We start from the raw sequence: 20,338 nt of genomic DNA, 5'->3' as shown, positions 1-20,338 counted from the left end.
GCTTGCTCTCTTCTGGTGTATTTTGAGTTGAGTTGTTAACGCTTATTTGACTTGTCATGTTAGTTTTAAAGCCAATAATATGTTTCTGTAAATTAAGTCTATTGTGTAGTCTGTAATTTGATTTTCTTATTTGATTTATTTTTTGTTTGTTTTTTTTATTTAAAGGCTGCTCTGGTGAAAGGAGGGGAAGGGAAACATCACAATTAACATGCTGGCTTCTTCTTGAGATTGTGGTTATGTGTGGTCAGTGTTTCATGATATGTTTCATATTTAATATATACCTATTATGCCAACATTAAACAAAATGTGTGGCATGTTGACTTTTCATCGGTGTCATTGGTACAAACTGTTCCTCATAGCCCTGTTACTGTCTCATGTTAACCTAAAAACTAACCCAGAATAGTCATTGTTGGTCCAAATACTCGCTTTTATATGAGCCTTTGACATCTATTACTGCTAAATAAATAAATAAACAAACTGTTTCTCATTATTCATAATGTATGCTGACAGTCCTGTGAGATGTCATAATTCAGGACACAACTCTAATGGGACTGCAATGCCAGTAAATGTCCAGAAGAGGTCACTCTTTCCTTTTTGCAGTTAACCTTGGTGTTTGTCAGCTGCGGTGACTAGAAAGTATTACAAAGCTCAGGTTTGACATTGTCATGTTCCAAACACAGACGATCCCAAAGTCTAAATAACCTTTTAGAGCAGAAAATAAGACACAAATCTCAGGTAAATTCCTGTCTTACATAGCCGATGGGTTGCTTTTGGAGGACAAAAACATTTTCCAATTAGTAGGGGTACAGGAATTGTCACCTTTAAGTTGTCTGTCAACAGGCATTTAAAAGGGACTGATATGTTTTATTGAATGGCATTCTCTGTGTTGGTTTTTGTAACATGCACAAGCCTGTCTTCTCCTTCCAAACTTGATCTTCATTTATATATTTTTTTTCTGTTGTCAGATGAATTAATACTAAATATCAAACATTTGTGTCAAGCATTATTGCTCACGTTCATCACACACCATGGCTCCAATTTCTCATACTTGTAGTATGTACAATTTTCTTTAAACTAAAATAGCCCTGTTAAAGAAAGTTCAGAGTCACAGCACACCAGTCTTTTCTATGAAGTGTTTGATCATTTTCACTCAAAGCAGGAGCTGTACCTGTAGCTTTTAATTTACATTACTACAGTTTTCTTTGTATTAATCTCCTGGTGCAATATAATTATTCCTCAAATGAAAACCTGCTATAAGGTAAGACATTACTAGTAGCACAGTTATATATTTCTTCTTCTCTTCACATGTTCAGCGTAACAGAAGGCTGCTTCATGGGACAGATATGAGCTTTACATTCCAGATTTGCAAAGATTTCTTGCAAAGATCTCTGCAGATTTACCCAGCTCATGTCTAATTCTTGATGTAAGTTGTTCTGAAGTGTGGACAGTAAAGATAATACTTTGTGTGTTGGGATTCTCGGGAACTAAATGCTTACTGTATCTTCACTTTTTATCTCTGTTCCTTTAAGGAATGTTTGGAGGTTTTGATCCTCCCTCTCCTGAAACTGTGCGTAACCTGAAACTGATAAAAAGTTTCAAGTTAATTTAGTTGTCCTGAACTGTTTCTGCTATTTTGCGAATGATAGTGAGGCAGGGGGTTGGAGTCCAAGTTTAAAAGCCATGCTGTCATTCATCTATCTTCGACTTGTGAGCTCTGTTATTTTGTTTTCCAGGTCACTTAAAGAAGCGAGCTACAAGATGGGTTGTTTCAAGTGATTCCCAGAAAATTATTTTTTAATATAGCTACATAAGAAACACAATGACTAATCACTGCTTTTAGATACTATATTATATAAAATTAAAATGATTGTTACATGGTGACTGTGGGAGGAATTACAGCCTATGTTGTTCAATCAATAGAGAATAGACCTTTTCTTTTTGGATTGGGGTTTTGTTTGGTAAGACACGGAAAAAATACTGCTCTCTAAAAATATATACTTTATCAAAGAGCATATGACATCATTACACACAGTCAGTAATGTTGTGTCTGTTTGAATTTGAGCCTGTGCTGCAGACAGTGCTGAGTGTTTTAAACTGCTCTGCTTGACAATCTACATGAAAAATGGTGGAACTTAAACTTCAACTCAAAGGATGAGGACCTGATTTTAGTTTGAGTGGCAATTCAATTACCAGTCTGGAGTGCTGCCCTAATCGTTTTCCTGGTTTGAACATTATTATAACATTATAACACTGCTTGTAGGCTTCTACCTTCCAAAATTGCAGGAACATTTTGGTGGAAGCTTGCACGGCAAAAACGTCCCAATTTATGAAACACTTTGTTTCCTCAACCGTTTTTTAAGGCTAAATTCTGCAGAAACACTTGAATGGAAGGTAACATTCCTGATTTTGTTGTGTCAATCTGTGTGTAAATCTCCACAGGTGTTACTGCAGTGGATATGCAGACAGGTTGAAGGGACCTTTGAGTTACAGGAAACATGACACAATAAATATTAGTTTTTCTATAGTGTTGTGCACATTCAACTTTGAGTTGATAAGTTTTTGTAGGCATGATATACATTAGGCACACTCTTTAATGCTCTAAAATACGTTTTTACTTAAGATGATTCAAATCAAAGACAGTCCTTTTATTAAAGCGTTTGATTGAGGACCATGAACTTCCTCTTGATTCTACAAAAAATTGACAAAATATTCCATTTTGACCTCTGGACTCTTATTGTTCCCTGTGTATGGATCAATAACCGTCTCCTGCAGTGGCCTCAATGGAATCAGCTTCGCCTCTTCAGCTTGTTGCCACAATACGCAACCTGAGGCTGTTCGATGTGGAAATGACGTGCGTCTCCGCGAAGGTTTGACGAGCCCATAAAGGATGGACTGTCCTCTCACTGTCGCACTGAGACGCGAGAGAGCGAGTGGGCCGGCGGAGCGCACAGTTAAGAGATACCAGCCTTTTTATTGTCGGAGAAAAAAAAGTAAACATAACAGTGGCTGGATTCTACCAAAGGCACAAACTGTGTTGGACAAAACCAAGCGACCACCCTCTTCCCCCTCTCTCTCTGTGTCCGTGGAAAAGAAACCACTCAGGGGACATCCAAATGTGAGCGACGCGCACGAACAAGACTCAGGTGCAGAGGAACCAAAACTGGCGACGCACTTAGGATGCAGAAGTCACCAGTGGAAGATGCAAACTTCCTCTCCAAATTTTTCTTCTGGTAAGACATGTCTCCAGTCTTTGTCTTTTACCTTCGTACCTTGCCTGCACATTGTCTGGCAAGGTGCAGGCGCAGCTCTTATTGCCTCACTGTACTCACATCATAATAGGGAGATGATATGGCTGTTAATAAACTCGCACAGGCATTAACGTCCGTTTGACATATTATCAGTGATGTTTGGCTTGATGGGAATATCTGCGGTGAACACCACGAGGCATGTAAGGAAATCAAAGTCATGAAACCTTAAAGATGTGGATATGTTCCAATTTCACAAGTGTTTGAAAAGTGCTGTCATGCTGCGATCATGTCTCTCAAAAGACGTGACATAAATATTCAACTCAAGTGCACTATGGAGACCGAAACATGCTGCTCTATGTAATGTATGTAATGAGCAGCTGACTGTTTCAAACTGTGCGCGAAATGTGATTTTGTTTCCTGCGATAAGGTTTGTTCTAGAAGATGCTATCAGGAAGGGGGGGGGGGGTGATGTGCAATACATGACTGTCAATGATAATCTAGGAGTTGGATAGAAGAGTATAAGGGTCAAGCAAAACCAAAATCTTTTATGAATATCTTCCTGCTCTGCTTATTTTAATTTACACCTGGCACAGACGTTAAAGTCAGACTTTTTAGAAATTAAAAAAATTAAAAAAGTTCCTTTTTAGTTGTCCTGTGTCTGGCAGATTTTGCCTCTTAACTTTGCCTTTATTTTCCAGCTGTGAAAAAATGTGTCTCAAACTTTTATTTCTGACATTTTAACTTTAACTTTATTGTGATGTGACATTGTGAATTTATGACATGTTGACTTTATTTAGCACATTTCTGCTTTATTCCTAAAATGTAGCTGTAGTCCTCACATTTAGACTCATTCTCTACATTTTTGCCAACGTATCTTCATTTTTTTCAAGTAAAAAAAGAGCGTTCTTTGGTTTGATTTTGCCCCCTCACCTTCATAAACTTCATCATAACTAATTATTATTATTATTTTTATTATTGTCATGCAATAGGGCTTTAAAGAATAAGTGAAGTGATTATGACCTTATGATATATCTTTGGTAAAGTTCATGGTATTACTACGGTTTAATTCTCATCCTGCAAAATTTGATTGACACTTAAGGTCCTCAATCTAAGAAGACAAAACTCTTTGAGCTGTGGTGTTCGCTCCATGAAGACGTCCCAAAGAGAGGAGACGATGATGTACATTACTGTGTCATCTGGCTGGGACAGCCCTTCTTAAAATGATGTCACCAAGAACAGCAAACATCTTGACTATCTGTCTTATCTCTGTCATTAGTGGGACCGTTAAACCTCAGTGATAACAAAACACCTTACATTCAAGGCTTGAAAACACTTTCTCCCATGCATCAGTTTTGTCCTCTGCCCACATAAACAAATACGATCAGATTCCCCTGAGAGATCTGGAGGCACATGTCAGAGAACGTAAACTAACATTTATCCTGTGTGCCTCCACAGCTGATACTGAAATAATCTGTGGAATCTGTGGATGTCTTGCAGGTGGATGACACCGCTGCTGAGGAAGGGCTTCAGAAAGAAGTTAGAGCTTTCAGATGTGTACAAAGCTCCTTCTTTTGATCTGGCGGACAACCTCTCTGAGAGACTCGAAAGGTTTGTGACATTTAAGTGTTAACTTCAACGTATCAATAGTGTGCCAGTCTATGCAATCTACTGGAGGACTCTCAAATATCTTTATTCAATGAGAATAAAAATGACCAGAGTCTAAAGAACCAAACTGACATTACGACCATTCAAGAAGCATGGCAGTGCTGCACACGGACCTTTTCCCTCATCCTCTTTTTCAAGAGGGATCTGTAAGGTGTTTGTTGAAATGCATCAAATCACTAAGTATATTTGCATGTATGAAAACATGGAGCATGAGTCTTTTACTGAGGGAACTTTTCATTTGCATAGCTGCTGTAACACAACGTTTAATATTCTCAAACCTGAATGACAGGTGAAAAAAAAAAAAAAAACGGTAACCTGGAAGCCTGCACCCTGGATGTGTTTTTACATTCCTGCCCTTTTCATGTGTTTACAGTAGCAATCCTTCCCTCAGAGTGAAGTTAAAATATGGGCTGGCATTTAAATGAAGCCTGACACAAACGAAGTGTGTGTCTGTGTGTGTGTGTGTGTGTGTGTGTGTGTGTGTGTGTGTGTGTGTGTGTGTGTGTGTGTGCCAAACAAACAACAAGGCAAACGGGTGGATTGATGGACAAGGTTAACTCTTCTCTCTTGGATTTTGATTTTTCCATTTTTCTCTCACATGCACATTTGATAATTCTCCTCCAGTATCAGCTTGTTAATGAAAATACACAAATAAAAAATTAATCAAAGAGTTTAAATGAAAACAGTTTCATTAGTCACTCAAAGAAAAAAAAAAAGAGAAAAGTTTTTCAGTGCCACTTTAATTGAATGTCACAATATTCACCAATATCTAAATGCTTCTGTTGCAGCTGTTCTCATTCTCCCTTATGTTAAAATTTCACATTTAGTTTGTTTTTTAAATGTTTTTTACTCAACATTGTTTTTTAAAGTTTTTTCATTTATCTCTTTCTTTGTTGTTGTTGTTTTTCTTCGATTTTTCACCTTACATAACAACCACTGCTGTGTCCCGTGTTGGCCTCGACTCTTGGTTACCCAGGGGCCCGCATCATACTGAATGGTGCCAACAAGACAGTTAATGTAAACGGGTGTAAAAAGCCGACCTTTAGAAAGGGCCCTTTGCCCACCGGGTGATGAATGAGCCATGGTGGGCGATTGTAAGTTTCATTATTCCGATCAGACAAACAGTCAAGACTTATGGGAATGTGAACTTTACCTTCCATTTCAGCACGCTGTGTACGGTCAAGCCCTTCATCACCCACCAACTGAGGTCATTTCAGTTCACTCAGCTTTTCTCATGCTATACTCCCAGAGAAGAAAAGAGTACAAGTGAAGACATATACAAAACATCCCATAGATTAGAAATGGCGGACTTGGAGGGTTTAGCTTCTTACATGGACTAGAGACACAGACAACACAGACAACACAGACGTGAGTCTTTAAATTCTGCCGCCCTAACTGGGGTCAGTATCTGCTCTGATGCTAATGTGTTGGACCTGTTTGCTTCAGCCGACCTTGATTTTTCTGTGAAGTGAGATAGTAAGTAAGCACCAGTTCCACTTATTGTCATCTTTACCCTCAGCGTGAGAATCCATTAATATTCAGCGTCAGGACATTAATACCATAGTAGATAAAACTTCTTCTTTTCCCTTCAATCACTCCTTCCTTCCTTCCTTCCTTCCTTCCTTCCTTTATTGGTTTCTCCTACTTCAGTCATCCTTTCTCTTCCTCAATTTTTTTCCCATCACTCACCAGTAAACTGCTCAGCCAAATCACCCCGGTTATAAATGACTCTCAGAGAACAATGCAGCTACTTACGGTCTCTGTGACTGCTCACAGGGCCAGTTGTGGGAAGTTAATACCAAAGTGTCGTAACAAGGCAAACAAACTTGAAGCTACACTGACTGATGTAAAGCGTGCAAGCTAAAACACAGAAGGTCGAATTTTCAACAAAATAAAATCTCCTCAACATAAAACAGCTGTTCTGTCCTCTAAAAAAAATCCATTGATGAATCCAATTTGTTGAAAATGTCACATTCCTATTGAGATTTAATGTCCCTTTTTATTAAATATTAGCTTGAATAGGTCTTCTTGTATCTAATTCCAAATGACTCTCCCAGTCAGTTTCTAGATTCACTACAGATTCACTTTCTGGCCTGAAAAAAGAACAAAAAGTAAAAATAGACCATTAAAACTGAGCAGCTGGTGGCTCGTTGGCTTCCAGTCGAAGTAGTAAACAAATAGAGCAGCCCGAGTTTGCTGACATTTGGCGGCTGTTGTTTCTCCATCCTGGCTGCTCTGCTGTTTAACTGTGTTGTAACTGTGTTGTCCTCTCTGCAGAGAATGGGACAGAGAGGTGGTGTCAGCCAAGAAGCAGCCACGGCTGATGAGAGCGCTGGCCCGCTGCTTCCTCGCCCCTTTCGCCTTCTTTGGGGTCCTCCTCTACCTCGGGGTGAGTGTGCTGCTCTGTCACCTCAGCGAGAAGCTGATGTGACATAAACGAGACTTAAAAGGTGTTGAGTTGTATCTTTAAACTTCTAATACTTATAATGTGTCGAATGCAATGATGGGTTTCTTTTATTTGTGTTCTGTTTAGCTCAAAGCAGATAGACTAGAACAGCTCCTCCTGAATGTGTGTGAGTGTTCAGTGTGTGAGTGTGTGTGTGTGTCTGTGTGTGTGTGTGTGTGTGTGTGTGTGTGTGTTTGGAGTTCAGACTGCAGAGCTAAAGTTGCATGACGCACAAAAATCCCAAGCATGTCGCACCATAGTGTCGCAAATCCACCTCACTGTCTAAGACTTGTGGGGACTATGTTGACAACAGCCATTGCGTCAGTTGATACGGTTTGAGGTGGGTGACATGGCAACAAGAATGCCTGTTAGATGTTAAAGAGGTTGTGTGGGCATACAGAGCAGGTTTTCAGTGCATTTGAATAAGATGTTTTTTTTGAGTAACAGTGCATGTTTGTTTTTCTTGTTATGGACATCTGCACTTGATGCATTTACATGCAATAAATAAATGAAATTATTCTAGCAGTTATAAGTCAGGCCTGAAGTATTGAAAAATGTGTCATGTGTTAACATGTGCTATCTTAGACTGAGGGTGCACAATTCTATGAAACCATCAATTAAAGTCATGTGGTGTCTGTGTGTCTGAGTGTTCCTCGTACCGTCCTCGTCATTTTTGTTTTATTTGTTTTTGTTTTGTGTCTTTGAGTCTTGAGGTGCTATATATATATATATATATATATATACATATATATATATATATATATATATATATATATATATATATAAGTTCAATCTATTATCATCATGGTTTATAGTCAGTTAACTTAAATAGAAGTGGTGCCGAAGTCTTGCACCCTACTTTTCATTTATTTATTTATTTTTTTTAATATTAAGCAGAATCTCACGTAGCTAAATGCTAATGTTACATGAACCAATGTCAGTAGCTTTTGCTAAATCAAGGTAATGCTGACATCTAGTACACCTACCTGCTGATTCAGAGGAGGATTTTTATTTTGCAGATGAAGTCACGTGTTGAACAAACTGACTTGTTTTCATTGTCAGACATGAGAGAAAGTGACGTCACTGTGGGAGTCTTACACCCAAACTAATCGCTATCAGCTATTGGCTTATTTCGAACTTAAGTAACGGCATCGGGCCGTTTTTTTTTTTTCCAATCGATGCATCTCTTGTAAAAATATTGTTGTGCTTGTCTTGTTTTCTACTAAAAAATGTTTTCATGGTTTACAGAATATCATGATTTATGTACGTACTACAGAACAGGTTGAAGATGTAGATGCAAGTTTCTAAAAAGTGACCAATAAATGAATGAATGTACCTTTACCCTTTACCTTTAAAGTTACATTTAAAGTGTTCTCTTGTCTGTATGTAGGAGGCTTCAAAGGCAGTGCAGCCTCAGCTTCTCGGTCGCATCATCGCCTCCTTTGACCCATTCCATGCTCCGGAGCGAAGTCAGGGATACTTCCTGGCGCTTGGCCTCTGTCTCCTCTTCACCGCCCGCTTCCTCCTGCTGCAACCTGCCATCTTCGGCCTTCATCACCTGGGCATGCAGATCCGCATTGCCCTCTTCAGTCTCATATACAAAAAGGTCAGGGACACTAAAAGTTGTTTTTTTTTACATAAATGTAAAACAACTTAACAGCTTTCCTCGTTTTGAGGAACTTTTCCAGCTTTTTTTTCCTTTAGTAAGATTTAAAAACAGGCTTTTAATTGATTGTTCTTAGGTAAGAATTTAATATAAATGTCTGTTTGATTTTAACTGCAAGATAATGAGAGCAATCATTCACAACATTTACCTCTCATTCTGAGACCTTGTTGCAAGAAAAAATGTTCTCTCTTTTTCTGTGATTACACATGATTCAAAGAGTCACACTCACACTGTCTGCTATAACAGACAGTTTTTAGAACAAAAACAACCAAGCTGATAAGATTGTTTGGCAGCTTTCTGTGAGTATATGTGAGCTTATTCTCTGTGTCATTGTTTTTAAGATGTAGTCGTTTTCATCTCGTTTGGTTCTGTACGCATAGACAAACATTCCTGGAAAGTGTCTTACATGTGTAAGTCCAGCAGTGGTGAGACACTTGAAAGAGGTGTGGCAGCACTGTGTCAAAGTGTGGCCACGCTTTGCGAGCTTCCTCTCAGTCAATTCATTTTCTTCCTTTGTGCTTCAGCTGACCTCTGAACTTTGACCTTTTTTCAGACCCTGAAGCTGTCAAGCAGAGTCCTGGATAAAATCAGCACCGGTCAGCTGGTCAGTCTGATGTCTGCCCACCTCAACAAGCTGGACGAGGTGAGGAAAACATCAGGTTTCATAACCAAACATACAAATCAGAGCAGGTGATTCCTCCCACCTTGACTATGCGCAAAACCTTTAAACTGTCATATCTGCTCCAAATACACGTGGAGATTACCCAGCATACATACAAAAACTTGATTTTTGTTACAATTGATTTTTTGTCTCCAAATTATTTTTGAATACTTTATCTAGTTGCTATGTTCTATGTTTGATCATTCATCAGTTTGGGATCACAAAAATAATCAATTCTGGTTGTGAGGGGATGCTGGTGGAAAAGTGGTTTGTTCCCCACGTACAGAGGCTACAGTCCTCGGGGCGGGCAGCCTGGGTTGGAGTCCCGAACTGTGGCTCCTTTCCTGCCTGTCATGTCTCTCTCTTTCCCTGACTAATGACTCTATCCACTGTCCTGTCGCTCTAATGGAGGCATATAAAGTCCAGAAATAGATCTTTAAAAAGATATCAGGTTCAAGTTCAACCATTTCAATTCAAATTGAATGAAAATCAATCAATCATTTGTAGATTTTTTTTGCGACATATTGACAGTTAGTATCTAACTTTTGAAACTGACTTTGCTGCAAGCTGATTGGTTAAAGTTTGCCTTAATTGTAAAACCAGCTGTTGAAGACTTGACAAGCTTGCAAAATCTCATTTCCATGTTTGACCATGTTCAAATGGTCTCCTGCACGGGGATGACGTGTAATGTTATCTCCAAAACAGTGACACCGAATAGAGAGAATAACCTCAACATTTCAACATCTTTATACATGCAGATAGTTCAAACACTGTAGAGGTGCATAGTATACAGTCCCGATCAAAATCTTAAGACCAGTTACAAAATTGCAAGAATTTGCATTTTGCAATGTTGGATCTTTAGACGTTCCAAGTAGAGATTTGAAATGCAAAAAGAAGAAATGGGAGCAAGAAACCAAACGTTTTGAAGAGGCAATTTATTGAAAAGAACAATTTAACTGAAATAGGCTGTTCATCAGCTGATCAAAAGTTTAAGACCATAGCACAAAAAACTATGAAAACAGAAAAATTAAAAAAATTACTAATAATGAGTAGCTCCACCATTATTGTGGATCACTTCAAAAATTCATTTTGGCATGCTTAATTGGAGTGTTTCTAGAAGGCTAGTGGGGACGTTGCTCCGAGTGGTGAAGATGGCTTCACAGAGGGCATCCACTGTCTGGAACTGATTTTTGTAAACTTCCCTCGCTATCCATCCCCAAATGTTCCCAATCGGATTTAGATCAGGGAAACACGCAGGAGGGTCCAAAAGAGTGATGTTATTCTCCTGGAGAGAAGTCCTCTGTCAGGCAACGTTGTGAACTGCAGCATTGTTGTGTTGAAAAGCTCATCACTAAACAGAAAATGGATTAGAATAAAAGATTTTGCACAGATTTGGCTTTTTAAAGGCTATGGTCTTAAACTTTGGATCAGCTGATGAACAGCCTATTCCAGTTAAACTGTTGTTTTCAATAAATTGCCTGCTCAAAACGTTTTGTTTCTTACTCAAATTTCTTCTTTTTGCATTTTGAATCTCTACTTGGAACGTCTGAAGATCCAACATTGCAAAATGCAAATTCTTGCAATTTCTGGTCTTAAGATTTTGACCAGGACTGGATGTAAAACCAGGATTTTGTAAACCTTTTCATTATCATTATTTTACTGTTTTCTGCTTGTTTTCCCAGCACAGTAATATTTCAGCATTTGTCCAAATCTTTCATGAGATGAACATATTTTATTCTAAAACGAGTGACATTTAAAAATCTGAAGTAAGTGCACATTCAGGGCTTCGACCAATGCAGAAATAAAACCTTCAGAAAAAGAGATATTGTTCACACTTGCGTATTAGGGTGCAAAAAGAGTCTTTCTGTAAGACCAAGGAAGAGCTCTGTAGTTTTCCATTCAAGTGAAGCACAGGGAGGATGAAGGAAAGGAGGATTTACCATTCACACCCTCATTCACTTCAATGAATCTGTTTTATTACCCAACACAGAGCTATGTGATCTTTATACTGAGGGACAATTAGAGGACAAAAGATCAGGAACAATACACACACATTTAAAAACAAACACATGTTGTACTTTAGATACGCTTTTAGTCACTGTGGATATCAGCTTTTAAAACAACCAAAAGGGCCTGATAGCAAAGATAGTGTGTGTGTGTTTATGCATGCACGTGTTTGTGTGTGTGTGTGTGTGTGTGTGTGTGTGTGTGTGTGTGTGTAAACTGAACTCAGTTTTGCCCCGGGTGTCACTGTGGCGTTGAATGTGGAAACACTCTGTAACCTGTATTGAGACAATTATCACCTGGCTCAGATTTGGCCAGGCTCGTGTACCATTCTCTTTTTATGATAACCTGTAAAGATCACCTGGCCTGGTTGTGTGTGTGTGTGTGTGTGTGTGTGTGTGTGTGTGTGTGTGTGTGTGTGTGTGTGTGTGTGTGTGTGTGTGTGTGTGTGTGTGTGTGTGTGTGTGTGTTTGACCTTGACTTTAACACCGTGTATGACAGGGGATGAAAGGGAGCTTATTGAAGTGAGAACTCAGAGTTTCATCAGTACATCGATGGATCAAAGTGGATTATTGAGAAAATAAAGTTTGTTTATTTGATATGTTCCTGTCTTCTTTTTTTCTCGCTGATTCAAAAAACTACCTTTTTTTTTATTCACCTTTTTCTTGTCCATTTTTCCACCCTCTCTCTTCACTTCCTCTTGACACCGCTCTGCCACCTCTGCTTTCTCTTGCTTGTGGCCCTTGCGAGGACTGCAGCCTCGATATATGGTGACGCGTGCGCTGCCACTGCGCTACCTACGCCTCCCTTTTCGTTTTTGTCTTGAAGAATAAACCAGGATCTCTAAGAGCATCAGTTATCGAGACCTTTGACGACATAATCTTGTGTATAGCCGTTTCATCACTGTGTGCCTTGTACGTTTCTTCCAGAGCTTGGGTCTGGCCCATTTTGTATGGATCACCCCTCTGCAGGTCATACTGTGTGTGGGGCTAATCTGGGAGCTGATCGAGGTGAACGGCTTCTGCGCACTTGCGGCTCTGACTCTGCTTGGCATCATTCAGGCATGGCTCTCCCAGAAGATGGGACCTCACCGGTGAGTAAACCTGCATTATGATAAAACCTCCTGAATGGCAGGAGCTCAAATTACAACTTCATACAACTCTTGTGGTCTCTTAGCCCGTGATTTCTCTGCTCTCTGAAGGTCTTATGTAATAGAAGGCTCTTTCATGTGGATAATAAACGAACACATTATATGCAAAAATCTCCCTTTATGCTTCTCTGATGCTGCTGTTAGTTTGTAATGTGAAGCTTTACTCTGTTCAAAGGGTGAAGAGAGGAGGGATGATCAACCGCCGCCTGGCTCTTACCTCAGAGATAGTGGAGAACATCCACTCTGTGAAGGCGTATGGCTGGGAGGAGGTGATGGAAACAATCATCAAAAACATCAGACAGTAAGACACCCAAAGCACAATCTCTGTTTTATATAAGCAAAACTTGAGAAGCAGCTTTATAAGCAAGGTTTGTCCAGTAAACCGTGCTTTCTATGCACAAACATTAAACAGTGAATATTAATATCTAATAAGACTCCATTAGACAGAGTTCTCACAGAGGGTCTCCATTTCTATCTTTTAATTCCCAAGTTACCAAGGTTTACTCGTGTTTGTTTCAGAAACAGCCCTTGCCAAATAAACAAATTTGCAGTCCACAATAAGTTATTTATTGAGACTATTGACAAAATAAATCAAGCTGCCTCACTTCAAATAAAGCAAAGAGGGGAAATACAACTTGCGTCTCGAGAACAGAAAACAGGAGAAAAGATTCTCTCTACTCTCCCTTACAACATAACCAGGACTGGTTCTCACAATAAAAGCTAAACCCAAGGTGTCTGTCTTCCTCTTTGGAGATGAAGAAGAGTTCCAGCTTCCGCAGCTCCCTTTAAAAACTGAGCTCCCTCCTTCGCCTCCAATGATGTGCAGCTCTTAATGACCAGTTGGCATTAAAGCTTTTTACCAGTCATGGGGCGGACAGAAGAGGAGCACAAAGACCAACAAACAACCTTTGATATACACTGAGAAGTTTTTCAGAGTTCTTTACCTTCATGTGATCCATGTCTGATTGAGATTGTTTGATTTCCTCACCTGATCTTTATGCACAGTTTGTTGAGTATAGTAGTTAAATGTGACCTGACAGGAAATAAAGCCTGAACCAACATCACAAAATCACAAAAAACGTAGACGTGTACGCTAAAATTGGAATCAACCCGGTGCCAAAAATGGGCGGGAGATGTTAAAACATTTGTTTACCCAGCAGAACCCCCACTGTGGGGGCTTTCATAACAGCAGAATCAGGACCACATCAAACATAAAGGAGGAGCTTCTGGTGTCATGGCGTAAACAGATGTAAAGAACCGTCAGAGGTAACACCGAGCCACCAGAACTTCACATTTACCTGAGAATAGCAGCGTGAAAACCTGACATTCTGTTAACATAAACACCTTTTTGATAATCCTCAGTATTTAGGCATCACGTCTGTGTGATATCGCTGATAACAATGATGTGATGTGAATGTCAGCTCTTTTCTAATAACACAAAACAATATTACCAAAACATGCAAACGTGTCAATAAAAAACGAACTAATCCAAACTAATTTCTGGTAGAGCTACAAGTTGCTTTTGAAAGATATCAAACAAATGAAAGCTATTGAGAGCTACAGTATATTGTACTACAGCAGCATTATGCCTATCCATTAAAGAGGTCATATTAAAACTAGCTTGATTTTGAAAGTAGCATTCCCTCAGTGCTCCTTCTACACTCACACCCTCCCCTCTGTGCTCCCTCAAAAGCCACACCCCTTGCTTTCATGCACGTGCGGCGTTGCTCCAGAAGCGGACCTCACCTCATCGCTTGCATTGTGCAGAAACTACGTCCTCTCATGTCTCATTCATCGGTAAACTCAAAGTATAAACTCTTTGCTTTGAGCTTTGATTGTGGTTTAGGGCATGCAAAGGGTAACGAGCAGGGAGACAGGGAGGTGTGATTGGTTCATCAGATTGGTTCCTGGTGGCCGACATTGGTTGAAGTTTTTACAGGCTTACAGCTGATAGATATGACGGATTCTCTTTGTTCCTTTTTCTCCTGTATCTGGAAAAATGACTAACCCTGCTTTTATTTTATGACCCCCCCACCCCCACCCCCCTACTCTGAAAGGGACGAGATGACGCTGACGAGGAAGATCGGTTCTCTGCGTTACTTCTACAGTGCTGCATACTTCTTCTCCGCCATCTTGGTCATCGTGTCTGCCATTGTGCCGCATGCGCTCAGTAAGGGCATCATCCTGCGGCGCATCTTCACCACAGCTTCCTATTGCATGGTGCTGCGAATGACGCTGACCCGCCAGCTGCCAGGATCCATTCAGATGTGGTACGACACGTTGGCCCTGGTCAAGAAGATCGAGGTAGGTTTAAAACGATATATATATCTTATTAAGGAAGAATTTGATTCAACCTTTCAACTGCTTTAAACAGAACTGAGAAGAACATATAAGTCCGTAGCACTCTTGTGTTTGGTTCTCCAGGAATTCTTGATGAAGGAGGAATACAGAATGCTCGAGTACAACCTGACCACAACTGAGGTGGAGCTGGTCAATGTGTCTGCTTCCTGGGACGAGGTGTGTCAAGACTGAATATGAGACGTGATGCAGCATGGTGTCCCCTTTTTAAAATGAGTGTTTAACAAGCAGCCTGTTAATTAAAAGCTTCAATGTTTTTTTGTTAAATTGAATTTATTAAAGGGCATACTCTTTGCAGCATAGTTTTCCTGCAGAAAGACACAAGACCGAACATCTCCTAAACCTACCCTCAGTGTTCAGAGTACAGACATGACAAATAGAGGGCGAGGAGTGAAACACAAATACAACACAAGATTACAGTGGTTGCTGATCTTTGGTGAGAGAGAAGGTTTTTTTAAGGCAGCCCCACATGACAGACGGAAGGCAGTGTGAATGGAAAAGTACTGAGAGGCAGAATAGGGCTGTGACATTTATGAGTATTGACCATAAAGAAGATGTGGGCTCTTTTCAAAGCACAGTCAAGGACAATTGGGTAACTTCATCATACAGTCTCTTAAATTACTTCAACGATTCAAGTAAGGATTGTAAATAGATTATGTTCTGTAGCATCCAATCAATATAAAGAAGGCCAGAACTGGCGATAAATGCCTTTAATGTCCAATTCATCAACAAAAGAGCTGAGCAAAAAGCAAACAATAATTACAAATGTGTTTTCACTGAGCAGCTCATTAATTTCCTTCCTTAACTTTATAGTATTTCATACATTTGCAATAAACATTTACATAACTGAAATATTTTTTATGTAATTGTACCAACCTTGTTCCCCAATTGACTGATGCCAAAACGCTGTTTTCTTCAATGTTTCTGAACTCTTTAACTCCTTACTCTCTATCAATGTCTTTTTACTCTTCTTAGTTGCCAAAAACTACCGTTGTACCGCACTTTCGGTTAAAGGAAGCCTTCAAAATAAAAGCTCCAAAACTCCACCATAGACGAAAACTAAAAGGAGTCAAATTATTGGCCTTTACATGTTCGTAATCACTGTTTTAGTAGATGATAATAAATATCCTTTTTTTCCCGGATTTAGTTTTCAGAGCTTCACGCTTTTATTAGAGGAACAGAACAGTGGATAGAGTCAGAGATCAGGGACAGAGAGAGAGTGAAGAGCAACATGCGGGAAAGCATAATAATAATAAACCCAGGCCGTCCGCTTAGAGGACTGTATAATGCGTACATGGGGCGTGCACACTAACCATTGTCCCACCAGCGCCCTATAATTGCCTATTTTTCAGCCTCACATGAAGTGGCTATTAAAATATTATCTATATGTAAACTTCAGGATTCATTGACCAACCGATACAGTGGGAACAGTGTCTGACTGTTTTTTTTTGTTGTTTTTTTTCTATCACTTTACACATTAAATTGTTCTGATTGTCGTCACCAAACTTTGCCTTTGCCGGGAACACTCTGAGTCGTCCTTTGGAATCAGACTTGTGTTCATCACCTAATTCCTAGATTCCCCTCTTGCCTTCTCCTCTTCCTGGAATGTGCCATTCTCTAATGAATGGGAGGGGTGTTGCCTTTCTTTACAGCTGACAGCATCTTCGTCACCTCATTAGAATAAGAATTACAGAGACAAACCTACACAGACCACGGCCGAGTCCCGGCATTAGAGGAACAGTGACCCATAAAATGTGACGGGGGGGTCAATGATTAAACCGGCGAGTCAAGCTGAGTTCCCCTTTTCTAACACTGATGTGTCAGTTAGTCGTTAATCTCTACAGAGGCACTGACAGATGAGGTGATATCAGGCCATTGTGAGACTTTGGGAGCTTCTCATGTGTTTGAGAAATCTCTGGTTTCTCACAGTAGTTTGGCCCGGTCTGAAAGTACAGCGCGTTGAACATGTTCACTCAGCCCTGAAACAGGCAGTCATGTAACCTAACCTATTCTGTCCATCAAGGAAGAAAAAGTCTGTTAGTTTATTATTTAAAAGCGCAAATTTGTGAAGATAATTTTACCATTAAAATATTTTTCTTTGATTTAGGAAAGTGTTTATGTAAGGAAAAAGAAACAAAAAGAAAATGCCAGAAACCCTGACAATATTATGTTTCAGTATCTTTGAACATGTCATGTACTCATTTCTCTCCTGCAGGGCATCGGCGAGCTCTTTGAGAAGATCAAGCAGGAGAACAAGAAAAACGGACACCTGAATGGTGACGCCGGTCTCTTCTTTACCAACCTCTATGTCACACCTGTCCTCAAAAACATCAGCCTGTACCTGGAGAAGGGCAAGATGTTGGCAGTGGCTGGATCCACAGGCTCAGGGAAGGTAGGTCATCTGAACTTCAGTCGTGGTCACAACACGTTGGCTTTTGAGATGATTTAGCCGCTGTAATGATAGCCTTGTTTGTTTCTATATTCTTTGAGTGCCTGCTTTCCCCCCCATGTGTGTGGCTTCCTCTTTTTCACACTTTTACCTGTCCTCTACTGTCTATCTTTGATTTGTGTAACTGACTACCATGTTCATTTGTTATCATTAGAGTGTCTGGTCTCCTCCCTTTTTGTCTACTTTGAACACATTGAGCAATGAGCCCACCCCCTTTTTTTCTTAAATTCTGGGAGTTTAAAGAACTGTGTGAATTTGCAGATCACTGGAACCGCATGTACTGATTTATTGTAAGTTGCTCAATATGAGAGGAACGTTTGAATTCCTCAGAATGAAGTCCAGAAGATTAACATGTGTTTTCCTTCATTTCCACCAGAGTTCTTTGCTCATGATGATCCTGGGCGAGTTGGTACCATCTGAGGGGAAAATCAGACACAGCGGTCGCGTCTCCTTCTCACCGCAGACTTCCTGGATCATGCCGGGGACGATCAGAGACAACATCCTCTTTGGCCTGACCTATGATGAATACCGCTATACCTCTGTCATCAAGGCTTGCCAGCTGGAAGAGGTGCCTCCTTTTTCTATAACCCTTTCTTTCTGTTTGTGTATGGTCTTATGGTTGAACGTTGTTGCTCATGCAAACTTCATCTATAATCCATACTACTACTTCCTCATTAACAAAAGCTGCTCACTAAGAATCTCTTCTCAAGAGGGTAAATCAGCGCAGTCAGTCAACCCACACAGTTTGACATTTGAGCATGCTGCAGTGATGGTTTTGAATCTTCACTGAATATTTCAACACTTGATGCTGTGAATCTTTTCTATCCACAGCCTGAAAATACACGCAAGGTGAAGTGTGTATGCTTCACTTTGAAAATGTCACAGATGACCCCCTTAGACATAACGGAACCCTTCTATGAAGCTTTCTGCAGTTTGATTATTTGTGTCCTCTGTCACTGAACTGATGCTCTGCTGAGTTGTCTCTTTGGAGCCTCTACGAGGCATCCAGAAGGTTCAGGTTTCACCCAATCCACCCATTATCTCGTCTCTCTCACACACACACGGACACACACACACACACACACACACACACACACACACGGACACACACGCTTGCACATTTTTCCGCCTCTTCCACTGATACATGCACACACACTTGTGCTCTCATTAGCTCCAGTGCTGAGTGATGTCCCCTCAGCAGAATAATGTCTCCTCTGTTGCCATGGAAATCTCGGGGTTATGTCACTGAGAGGGAACGTGAGCTTGTTGGTTCCCAGTGAGAGACGTTACAACACACACAAAGTGTATCGTCATTTAGGCCAGTTTCTCTGTACACATGTAGATTATCAAGTTTTGAGGAGGTACGTATTACTATCAGGTGTAACAGCTATTACAAAAACAGAATGTGTTAAAAGGGAGGAAAGCCCCAGAGGTTGATGTGTTCGTCCCCTGTGGTCCTCCAAGCAGGGGGTCAGTGTTCAAATCTAACCTGTGGTTTCTTTTTCTCATGTGCTGTTCCCAATCTGTCTCTAAGGCATAACAATCTCCAAATAAACCTGCACATTTATGTACATTCATTTGGAGAATATTAGCATTACATTTACTGGAGGAGAGAGAGTGACGGGATAACATACAGCAAAGGCGATGATGTGCGAGGTCGGAATCAAATGCACAGATTCTGTAGTGAGAGCTAAAGCCTCTGCACATTGAGTTTGCAACATAACCGCTAGGCTATCTCTGCTCTGTTTGCATGAAATGATTCAGTCCCTCACAGGTTTTTACAAAAACACAACATGTTGTCACAGCAAATAAAGCTGGCGTGCGATACTGATGTCTCTAACCAACCGCGAAAAAAGGGGGAAAAAAAACACAGCTTCCATGTTGTCTTTGAGGAGAGGTGTTAGACTGAAGCCTCAACAAAACTCGAGTGACAAAACAAGTGGAGCGATGTCACACGGTGAGCTCTGCTGTGTTTTGTATGGATATGAAAGAAGTGACAGGATGTGTTCCTGTCTGCTTTTATGGAGTGTGGATTTTACTTTTCTCAGGAATGTTGTCAAACCGCTTCTGAAATCGGCAGATTGTGGAAGTGGAGCTCACCTTTAAAGAGTGCTCCAGTGTTTGAAGTCCTTAGTCGTGGCTATTAGCTATGTTAAATAATGCGGTCATTTTTAAATGTCTTATAATATGCAATAAGTGATCGACATACTGTATAAAGTTACTTACATCTTTCTTTTTTTACAAGGACCATTTTGTCAATCAAACACATTTGTATATCTTCTCTGTTTTCTTGTGTGAAATACATGATTCTTCCTAAGCTTTATAAAGCTCACTTTTCAGATGTCGTACACTCATAGGCAACCTTTCACTTGCTTATAGGAAGAAAAAGCCCCCCCCCCCCAAAAAAAAAAAAAAGATTAAAAACGTGTGGCAGAAGATTTTCTCGAATTGTAACAACATAAGAAAAGAACAACTGGAGTCATCCATTTAAAAGTGTATAAGGAGTAACTGCGATCACAAGTGACAAGTAGAGTAACAATCACAGTGAGACAAATGGGGTAAATCAGTATAGAAACATAATATTACACAGGATATTGAAAAAAAAAGATTTTCCCCACAATATGGCCAAAGTAATACATTTTTTATTGCATACTATCCAAAAATATTTGAAATTGTACCCGGTATGAAAAA

General features: G+C 40.0%; 1 protein-coding gene across 7 annotated transcripts in view; it reads left to right on the top strand.

Annotated features, from left to right (window-relative positions):
* cftr (CF transmembrane conductance regulator) overlaps positions 1-20,338 on the top strand; it is a 38,288-nt gene that overhangs the window by 242 nt on the left and 17,708 nt on the right. Inside the window, exons 1-13 of one of the 7 annotated variants that reach the window (XM_079345910.1) lie at positions 44-243; positions 1,314-1,423; positions 3,092-3,230; positions 4,746-4,856; positions 7,191-7,302; positions 8,750-8,965; positions 9,579-9,668; positions 12,620-12,783; positions 13,016-13,141; positions 14,898-15,144; positions 15,265-15,357; positions 17,414-17,590; positions 18,024-18,215. In XM_079345910.1, coding sequence (XP_079202036.1) covers positions 3,178-3,230; positions 4,746-4,856; positions 7,191-7,302; positions 8,750-8,965; positions 9,579-9,668; positions 12,620-12,783; positions 13,016-13,141; positions 14,898-15,144; positions 15,265-15,357; positions 17,414-17,590; positions 18,024-18,215 — 1,581 coding nt within the window. In that variant the 5' untranslated portion in view covers positions 44-243; positions 1,314-1,423; positions 3,092-3,177. Of the gene's footprint in view, positions 1-40; positions 244-1,313; positions 1,424-3,091; positions 3,231-4,745; positions 4,857-7,190; positions 7,303-8,749; positions 8,966-9,578; positions 9,669-12,619; positions 12,784-13,015; positions 13,142-14,897; positions 15,145-15,264; positions 15,358-17,413; positions 17,591-18,023; positions 18,216-20,338 lie in introns of those variants that run through there. The other 6 variants (XR_013779237.1, XM_079345909.1, XM_079345912.1 and 3 more) reach the window with 6 other exon arrangements.

The sequence above is a fragment of the Symphodus melops genome, assembly GCF_947650265.1.
Source record: "Symphodus melops genome assembly, chromosome: 6".
Lineage (NCBI taxonomy): Eukaryota > Metazoa > Chordata > Actinopteri > Labriformes > Labridae > Symphodus > Symphodus melops.
This window is presented reverse-complemented; position numbering and strand designations above follow the sequence as displayed.